General features: G+C 32.9%; 1 protein-coding gene across 1 annotated transcript in view; it reads right to left on the bottom strand.

The window, feature by feature from the left end:
* Window positions 1–5,138: 5,138 nt before the first annotated feature.
* galnt9 (polypeptide N-acetylgalactosaminyltransferase 9) overlaps window positions 5,139–10,751 on the bottom strand; it is a 112,977-nt gene continuing 107,364 nt past the window's right edge. The window contains exons 10-11 of the mRNA XM_051111095.1: window positions 9,270–9,437; window positions 5,139–7,240 (exon numbers count right to left, since the gene is read on the bottom strand). Coding sequence (XP_050967052.1) covers window positions 7,094–7,240; window positions 9,270–9,437 — 315 coding nt within the window. The 3' untranslated portion in view covers window positions 5,139–7,093. The remainder of the gene's footprint in view (window positions 7,241–9,269; window positions 9,438–10,751) is intronic.

The raw sequence follows: 10,751 nt of genomic DNA, 5'->3' as shown, positions 1-10,751 counted from the left end.
GTCTGACAGAGTTAAGATAAAAGCAGAGGCATTTATTTTGCTTTGTTTTAGACACAAGACATAACGTGACATTTTTTAGAATTTGTTTAATGAATCATTGTTATCGCAGTTTAGCAGACATTTTGGTCCCTTGTGAGCTTATTACAAGGATGGTTTTTCAGAGCAGCCTTGGTTTAAAGTTGGCATGAAATTAATATTCATTCTATGTATTAAATCAAATCGATAAATAAATTAATGCTTTGCGAACACTAACTAACTAACTGTAACTAACTAAATCAATAAATAAATGATAAAATATCTATTATATCTACTATAATATACTAAAATATTTGGTGATTTATGTCTAAAAAGTGTAGATAGTATAAAAAGTGTAAACAGAATACGTATTTCAGAATTAACATCAGTGGAGATGACAAATTTTTTCAAATTAATTTTTAAAACAAACCAACAAACAAATAAATGATTGATTGATCATTGGTGAAACATCTATTATATCATCTACTATAATAATAGTTTTAGTAAAAAAAGGAAAAAAAAAAATATATATAATACAATAAAATATTTGTAAAAAACCAAAAACCAAAAAAAAAAACATGTATAAATAAGATGATTATTGGTAAAACGTCTATTATACCTACTAAAATACTACTTTAATATAATAAAATATTTGTAATTTGTGATAAAATATTTTTTGAAGTATTTTTAAATACAGAAATGGCTAAACATTGATTATATCTACTTTAATATAATAAAATATTTGTGATTTATATCAAAAAATGTATCAAGACAGAATAAAAAGTGTAAACAGAATGCATATTTATGAATTAGCATCAGTGGAGATGACCAATTTTATATAATCAAATATTTGTAAAAAGTAATGCATGCATAAATTTAATAATTGTTGGTAAAACGTCTATTATATCCACAATAATATTTTATCAAAATAAATAAATATTTTTAAAATAAATAAATAAATGACTATTGATAAAACATTGATTATAAATATAAATATAATATATAGATAATAAAATATTTGTAAATATCTAAAACGTGTTCTAGACAGAATAAAAAGTGTAATCAGAATACATATTTCTGAATTGGCAACAGTGCAGATTATTATTTAATGAATATAAAACAAACAAACGAATGATTGATCATATATAAAACATGTTTTATTTATATATATACTTCATATATATATCTAATATAATAATATTTGTGATTTATATCTAAAAAGTATTACAGACATAATACATGCATATTTCTGAATCTACAGCATCTACAGTATGGAGAAATATGCTTATGCCCTCATTTATCAACAGTGCGTATGAACAGTTTCGTAAGGTGAGTAATGGTTGCGTTAGAACAGTTTCGCACAAAATGTGGGATCTACCAACTTGTACTTATAGGAATGTGTGTATATATAAGCACAACTCTGAACAGAAAATCTACTAAATCTATGTAGAAAATCTACATATGAACTATTAAAAAAACAATAAAAGACACACTGCAAAGAAAAAAAGGCTTATCTTACTTACTATTTACCCCCATCCCCCCACATCATGATATCTTTTAGATATTTAGATGACTAGAAACAAGACAAAAATACTAAGTAAGATAAGCCTTTATTTATTTATTAGCGGTACATTTATTTTTTAGGAAGTCATTTAAAAAAGTAGCTATAGTGTCATTGTATACTTTCATGTGATTTACAAAGGGAGGTGCTGTTACCATATATGGTTCATTGGAGGCGTTTCTGAATGCAAATGACCACGATCGTGAACGAGCATGGTGCTTAACATGTGGGATTTATCAACAATGATTACTTACTGGTGTGCGTAAGAACCACATGCGCACGTTTGATAAATACAGATTTTTTTGTACTTACACACATTCAAAATTTCATTCGTAGGACAAAATATAGAATCTTTTCTACGCACTGTTGATAAATGAGGGCCCTGCAGAGTTCAGCTCCAACCCTGACCAAACACACCTGAACCAGCTAATTAGGATCTGAAGGAGCACTTGATAATTACAGACAGGTGTGTTTGATTAGGGTTGGAACTAAACTCTGCAGGAAGGTCGATCTCCAGGAACAGGGTTGGGCACCCCTGATCTAAACCCTGCTTCCTTTGTGTTATGGAGCCAAGCTCCTTATACAAACCTGAAGGCAGAGAAGGAAGAGAGTGTGTTCTGTTTGGCTGAGTTTTTAATTGGTCAGGAAAAAAAAAGGTGAGCTGGCCACCCAAAACGTTGTTGTTTACAAAGTCTATGGCTGTCACAGAGATGGGAGAATTCTCAGGACACCTATTTCAGTGATATCTGTCAGGTAGCAGGAACATTTTATGCGTGGTATTCAAGAAAAGCACCTATTAAATAGCTTCTCCTATCACAGCTTAATGTGCACAGACAAGTCTAAGTAAGCCTTTGGTAGGCTGATTTCCCCAAAGACTATAAACACTGTGACTCTGCAGAGCTTTCAAAACATGCTGTGCTTGTTTGCTGTGTTCCCACGTCAACTTATGAATCAGCCAATGGAGTGAGTTTAGGGCCGGACTATCAGCTTTTTTAAAATTATTTATTTACTTTCAATACATCTTAATAGAATGTCAGTATCCCATCAATGAATCAGCAGTCTTTGGATTTGAATTGCAACATTCATAACCAAAATAACCAAAATTCACTGGTATAGAGTGTCAAATAAAATCGATTTAGCATTTATGTGATGTTTTCAATGGTGCTTTTAGACTAACCATGTGCCAGTCCATTAATCAACACCATTACTGAGTATTTTCTCCTTAAAACTGTAGTTTTCCAAAGGCTGTCCCAAAAACGCAGTTTGAAACAGCCTTTTTTTTTCAATAACCAATCACGCCACTGGATAAATTCCTTTCATTAGCACACAAAATATACCAAAATATATAGGATTATCAATAAAACATAGGATATGCCAATACGATTGTCAGCACAAAACCAAAAAATAAAAAATAGAGCATACGGAGCAACAGAGGTACAGTAAATTTACAGTCATATAAATCTGAAAGCTAATGCAAACGTTTTTAAAATACCTTCTGGATGTTACTTATACAATTATTTTAATGTTTTACATTTATAACTTACTCCCTTAAAAGTAAGTACATAAGAAACAACAATCGAGAGTCTTTAAAAACCCTATTTTGTGCGAACTACTTCCTTCCGCTACAGATGAAATTTCAGATTGACAGTTTAACAGCTGAGCCCAAGCCTTAATAATTCAAAAACATTCACATTAGAACTAGCAAGGAAAGAATGTTGAGCAAAAAAGCAAAAAATTAAAAATATTTTTAAAAATAAATATTATCTTTATTAAAAAAAAAACCAAAAAAAAAACAAACAAAAAAATGCATATTTGAAGTCTAAACAAGTACATTCTCCCCTAAAAAAACTCTTAAAACTACATTACATGACACAAAAGCAGTACTGTTTATAAAATTATACTGGATTTGGGCGTCCGCCATAACACTCGCTGTGAGAAATACTGCAGCAAATAATAAGAGCAAAAATTGTTAATAAAACTGCCAAATTACAGAAGTGCTCGACCTTATTCATTTGAAATTGTCAAATCTGTGAATGTATAAGCCTAAATATTCAAAGTTTTTCTACATTCCCTGCTGAAAACTGCTAAAAACAGCCTGAGCAGCTAAAGAAGTGGCCAAAACCCATCTAAAACCAGCCTGCTGTGCTATGACCAGCTAAAACCAGGCAACCAGCTTAGGCTGGTTTTAGCAGTTGTTTTTCTGCAGGGTTTGAATCAATACTTAAGGTCATTGCACGCTGAGTTAGAAATTTCCGTCCAAAATTTTCACGTTAAAAAATAAATATGACCTCACATTGTCAATCGAGTTTACACACTCTGACCGAAACTTTTGTCCATCATATAAAAGGATAGGACAGGATGACGCATACGAAAATTTTGGACTTTTAGGCCTAATGGCTTGGATCAATTTGTAAAGGCTTTTAAATATAACAAAAAACATCCTAAGTTTAATTAACTTGTAAATTAGAGCTCTAATTTAATTGATTTTAAATCTATATAAAGTTCTAATTATGTTTTTTTTTTTTTGACTTACCTTTTTCTTCCTGTAGGAGTGGGCACGGCCATTTGTAAATTTTATGGATCTGGCTTCTAGTCTGGTCTCATCTGCGTCCAGCTATTTTTCGCTGTACAAAGCTGGTTTTGCCGCTTGATATTGCAAATTTGTGTCTTACCATATTATTTTCATGTATTATCTTAATTATGAACACACTGGTTTGTAGTGCAAACCACTTTAACATTTACTGCACGTTGTTGTTATTCTCGTTATTTCCCCACAGCGGATAATGAACCTGAAGTCTCACCCATAGGCTTACTTCCGCGTTGAAGAAAAAGGTGGATAGAAAGCAATACTTTCACCTGTTATATTTATTTAACCACTAAATCATGCTTTTTGTGTTTTTTTTGTTTTGTTTTAGTGCATCACCAACTCCCTCACTTACTGGCTCAGAGTGTAAGGCTCAGCAGGTCTACTGCATTAGTTGGTCGTCTTGGAGGAAGCAGATTGTGGAATGATTCATAGATGCGTGCTCACTATGCGTTTCCTCCTATGACTTCATCGCCGTGTATGTGTAAAAAGCATAAGCAAAAACACAAGCACCCCAGCCTGCTAATATATTTCTCCTATTTATTTCATTGCACCACATGCCTGCTATGGGTGAATTTGCAGCGACAGCGTTTGTTGGGTCTCCAGTGTGGTTTTAAATAAGATCTTCCCCTTGTAGATGAGTGGAGGGAGAAGACGCTTGTTTATGAAACCATTCGAGCTGAACAGCTGAAGCCCGGTTGAGCAGGTTTCTGCAATCTCTCTTAGTAAACGCGCTGGAAAACAAATTAAAAAATGCCTTGAGAACACAGGTGGTCATATAAGAAGTGCTTACAGTTGGATGGTTTCTTCCAAGCGTTTGTCAGACATTGCACTCTCTCTCTCTCAGGACTACATGAGCAATGAACACTTGAGAGGAAAGAAATGGAGTGGCTTTCACTGCAGATGAGAGAGGAAAAAATGAGTGAATACATCAATGAAATGCAGTAACATTTATTTTCGAGAGTTGTGAGCTTTTGAGTTTGCTTCAAAGAAAAAAAAAAGAGAAGCTGCACGCTGAGTTTGATCGCTTTGAGAAGCATTCAGTGCTTTAGTGATGAGTTGTGTGGTTTATGATTAGATTGTACATCCTGCAGTGAAAGTGTGTTTAAATGCAAAACTTAACTCTGGTTGTCCTTCATTTTTCTTAACTAGTTCCTCAGGACTCCAGACATAGGGCTTCAGAGAATCTATGGAGGCAAAAAAGTTAACAGCAAAACAAACTTCATTCTGTCTTTTATTGGCACTGATTTGGAGAAATTTAGCATTACATCAGTTGCAAAACAATGGATCCTCTGCAGTGAATGGGTGCCGTCAGAATGAGAGTGCAAACAGCTGATAAAAACACAATTACCCAGAAGTAATCCACATGATTTAACACAAGTTTTCACTGAACAAAGCAATATTATGGATAGAGGACTCTATAGAGCCAGAAAGCAATGGTTTAAAATGTAAAAAATGCTTTTCGCTTCACAAGATGTTAACTGATGGATTACTTGCTTATTATTGTAAAGTTTTTATCAGCTGTTTGGACTCTCATTCTGACAGCACCCATTCACTGCAGAGGATCCATTGGTAAGCAAGTGATGTAATGCTAAATTTCAGATGCCAAATCTGTTCTGATGAAGAAACAAACTCATCTACATCTTAAATGGCCTGAGGATGAGCAAATTTTCAGCCAATTTTTGTTTTTGGGCAAACTATTTCTTTAACATCTAATGAACACTTGCCATTGCACAAAAGGGTCTTTATAACAAAAAAAAAGTTCTTAAAATTATAAAAATAAGATTCACACTAAAAAAGAAAATGATTCTTTTAAGAACTGTTTACAGGAAAGTTTCTTGTGGAACCCAAAATGGTTTTGCTGTGGCAATTTTACAAAACTCCCCTTTGCAACCTTTATTTTTAGAATGCACTTTTTTTCAGTTTCCAATATATAACTTCAAATCCTGTTTACAAAATCACAATATTGAAATACAATGGGTTTCAAACAATGTTTCACGTTGACTTTGCTAGAAAATGAAACATTTCATACCAGTACTTATTGCTTCCGAATGTGGTTTCATCAATCAACACTGATCATTTTACTGTACTGATTTGCACATCAATTAAATCACGCAACGTTGTACAAAAGAAAAGAAAACTTGTTTTTATTGTTTCGATCTTCCTGGATTATCATGTTTTAAGTATTTTACAACGTGTTTCTACAATAAGACCTCTTAACATTATATTCATACTTTAATTAATTTAAAATCAAATATTTTGTACATGCTTAGGGAGGAACATTCCCTGGTCTGATGGCATAAAGATGGAGAAAGGCACATGAGTTCTTGAGTGAACACATGGTTTTGTTGTGCATTAGCAATTAAGTCTGTAAATCAAGGAAAGAAAATACTCAATAGCTAAAATAGCTGAAACTATTGTGTCAGATTAAAGTCTATACTACTTTCTTTTTTTCTTCTGTAGCACTTGGGATACCCATTTAAAGTTTCAACGTGGATATTCAATTATCCAAAGCAATTCACAGCCTGAAGAAATAAGTGTTGATATGGCAATTGATAAGAAGTAAAACTCGAGACTTTGCTCAGAGGGGTCTGCAACTTTCGTTTCCTCTTTCTTTGTTCATCCGTAACGCTTTTGAATATTTCTCAGCTCATCAGAATTCCACTCGGGAACACAAGTGCGCTGCAGTAAACTGGAAGTCTATACAGAGGACTTGCAAGGAGCAAGTGTTTCTCTTTTGATGACGGCCTTCTGCTTTATCTGCTCGCTCAACAGTAAATGCATCCAAAGATAGTATTTCACCTTTAGACGTCTATATTGAAAGCATTTTCCCCAAAAGAGAGTTCTTCTTGTCTGTCTCAACCCCAGACTCAGGGTTTGTGTCTATGGCTGCTCTCCAGCTCAGGGAGGTTATTTTTCAGGTTGGACGTTCCTCAGTGTCTGGGGTGTTTTATCCAGTTCCGAATCATCCATTTCTGCCCTGAGCAACGCTGGACGACCAGCCGCAGACCAAAGTTCGCATCTTTTGACATTTCAACCTCCAAACAACGTCCCGTGTCTCGACTTATGATGGGTCCATTCTAAGAAACAAATATTTAAGAACAACTGTGAATATCCTCGGCATTGCACAATAGTACAGTAAGTAAAAGAACACTTTTATTCAACAAGGATGCATTAAACTGATGCAAATCAAAATTCCTTTAATCTTTTAACATATAAGAGGTCATTGTGCTATAAAAACATACTGTAAGTTTCTTTATAGTTAGTCTAAAAACAGCTTATATTGACGTCAATCTGCCAAAACTACAAGTTGTGTATTGTGCCACTTTATGACATAGTGTAACCTAAAAAATTTAGGAGCACAGTCAAAATTTTAGCAGCACCTTCTAATCAATAATCCAAAAATCTGAGAAAAAAATCCTTTTCCATAACAAGGTGATATTTGACTCCTTAAATTGATTTACAGGGGAATATTGTTTTTACCTTTGTAATGGCATTTTTCTTTTTTAAAGTATGTCAATGTTTATGTCAAATTTTTTAAAAATGATATTTTATAAGCTTTTTAAAATGTATAATTAACAGAATAAGAACAAGTAGAATGAGAATAAGTTACCAATCAAATGAAATCAGTATTAACTAAACTAACTTGTACTACAGAGGTGACATAGAAGAACACAAAAGTGGCTTATAGGTGTATTTTCATGTTTAATGAGGCCCAGAGGTTGCATGAGTGCAATCAAATTCATAAATTCATGTTGAGATTAAAATTTTAAATATAAAATTTTGAACATAGAAATATTAAATGGTTTAAATAACTGAAAAGATACTTTAAAAATGAACTAAAACTGCCAGTAGGTGGCAGCAAGTCACTGATTTAATTACTGAATCATTCATTCATTTGATTCTTTCAAACATTGATTCATTAAGGAATAAATCACGTGACTGTCTTTATGAATGGGAAATTGATCACTGATTCACTAGATTCGTTTAAAAACGCACGTTCATTCATAAACTAAACAAAGCTGTGTTTGAATGGAGATGCGCAGCAGATCAGTTGTAAGTGTTTCAAACTATTTTTGATGACGAAATACAGCAAAATCAGGCTATAGTGTTATAGTCAGACAATGTACGTTACTTAATATTAACTTCTTGTTTATTGAACTGTTGTATTAAATCAGTATCTCATTTAGAAACTCCTCTAAAAATCATTAAAAGCTGTCACTTATTTTAGTTCATCGCGATCTCACAAAGTTCCATTTTAATCAGTGAAGCTCTCTACACTGCACAATTAATCTCTTTTTTACAGTCTCTCTACACTTTGTTTATGAAAGGATTTGTGAGATATGTCTGTGATACATTACTCAATGTTGCACAAACATGTAGAAACCTTTGAAGCTCCCCTCATCGCAAACTCAATTATGCTGATCGTGTCAGTTGCACTGGTGCTCCTAAATATTTTTTCATAGTCGCACGCAGTAGTTTTCAGTTGCAATGCGTTTACTTCAGAGTATACAATTTGCCATGCCTATTCAAACAGAGCATTCCAATAAGGGGGCTCAAAACAGGACAGAAAATAACATATTACTTGTAAATTATGTTTATTTTTTATGTAAAATCTTGATAACATTTTAAGCAGACCTCAGAGAACAATGCAAAATAATAAAAAAGGCAGTTCATGACTCCTTTAAGTGATAGTAAGACATAATGTTACAAAAGATTTATATTTCAAATAAATGTTCTTTGGAACTTTATATTCATACAAGAATCCTTTAAAAATATGTATCACAGTGTTTTTTGATCAAATAACTGTAGCCTTAAAGAGCATAACAAAGCTTTTTTTAAAAAAAACAACAAAAAACAAAAAAAACTTTGAAACATTGTACATTAATAAAATACATCTTAAGGGTGTTTTTTTTTTTTTTTTAATTCCTTTTTAAATCCAATTTAAAACGTGCATTTTTAAAGTATTAGTAATGGTTTTCTTTGACCAAATGACCTTCTCCATTTAGGTCCATCAAATGCTTAAGTTTCAAGCGGAAAATAAATTATTAATGTGAAGCATTTAGCAAGCTAATAAATAAATTGTTTTGTATGAGTGCATTCACTTACCTGAGTAAAATCCCAAAGCCTCTGGGAAGACCTGGTGACAGCATCGCATTTTTTTAAACTCGGAGTCCTTCCTCTTCCATCATCCACCAGGCATTTTGTGTCAGGCAGAAACGTAGTCGACCCCAGGGGTCCTAACTGCAATAAGCCTTCAGTGGTGTACCTCGCCAGCTGAAATAAAACATGGAGTTACAATGTGAGAAAATCAAGTATGTGATATATAAAATGAAATGGAAGGTCTTAGAAATACAGCTTAAAGGCATAGTCCTCCCATAAATGAAAATGCCATTATAGGTTTCACACCCTCATGTTGTTCCAAACCTGGATGACTTACTTTCTTCTGTGGAACACAAAAGAAAATATATACAAAAAATAAATAAATAAATAAATGCCTCAGTGTCTCTTTGTAGAAGTCAGTGCGGTCCAATGTTGGCTTTAATTGTATGGACAAAACCAAGCATTTTTAGCTGTTGCTTTTGGGCAAAACATCCCAAATGATCCATCACCTGCTGTCTCTCACATCAAAATTCACAGATATATTTGTTCAGTTTTCACTTGAAATTAATATTTTGGATAAAGGACTCTTCTCTACTTTACTCGGAAGCAATGGTTTCAAGTTAAAAACATTTTACTTTTAAATTTGCAAATTACAAATGTAGCTTTTTTGCTACATTCTCATTCTGACAGCACCCTGGATCACAAAATCAGTCTTAAGTAGCACTTAAGTATATTTGAAGCAATAGCCAAAAATACATCATTAGGTAAAGATCATGTGCCATTAAGATATTTTGTAAATTTTCTATCGTGAATATATCAAAACCTAATATTTGATTAGTAATATGCATTGCTGAGAACTGCATTTAAACAACTTAAAGGCAATTTTCTCAATATTTAGATTTTTTTTTTTTTTTTGCACCCTCAGAATCTAGATGTTCAAATAGTTGTATCTCAACAAAAAATTGACACTTGTAACTGGTTTTGTGGTCCAGGGTCACATTTATATCTTGAATGGCCAAATATTGACCTATCCTAATAATCCATACATCAATGGAAAGCTTATTTATTATCAGCTTTTTAATGTAGAAATCTCTCTCTCTCTCTTTTTTTTTTAAACCATTATAGGTTTCACACCCTCATGTTGTTCCAAACCTAAATGACTTTCTTTTTTTCTGTGGAACACATAAGAAAAAAATGCTGTAGTGTCTCTTTGTAAAAGTCAGTGAGGTCCAATGTTGGTTCGGACTCTAATGGCTTTAATTGTACTGACAAAACCAAGCATTTTTAAGGCTTTTTAACGGTTGCTTCTGTGCAAAATATCCCAAAATATCCCCCATTGTCCTCTCACATCAAAATTCACAGATATATTTGTTTAGTTTTCACTGGAGATTAATATTTTGGATAAAGGAAGCAATGGTAATATTTTAGCCAGAAGCAATGGTTTCAAGTTAAAAACATTTTAATTTTGAATTTGCAAATTACAAACAT

This window comes from Labeo rohita, chromosome 5 (genome assembly GCF_022985175.1).
Source record: "Labeo rohita strain BAU-BD-2019 chromosome 5, IGBB_LRoh.1.0, whole genome shotgun sequence".
Taxonomy (NCBI): Eukaryota; Metazoa; Chordata; class Actinopteri; order Cypriniformes; family Cyprinidae; genus Labeo; species Labeo rohita.
Note: the sequence above shows the minus strand (reverse complement) of the source record. Positions and strands in the feature narration are given on the sequence as shown.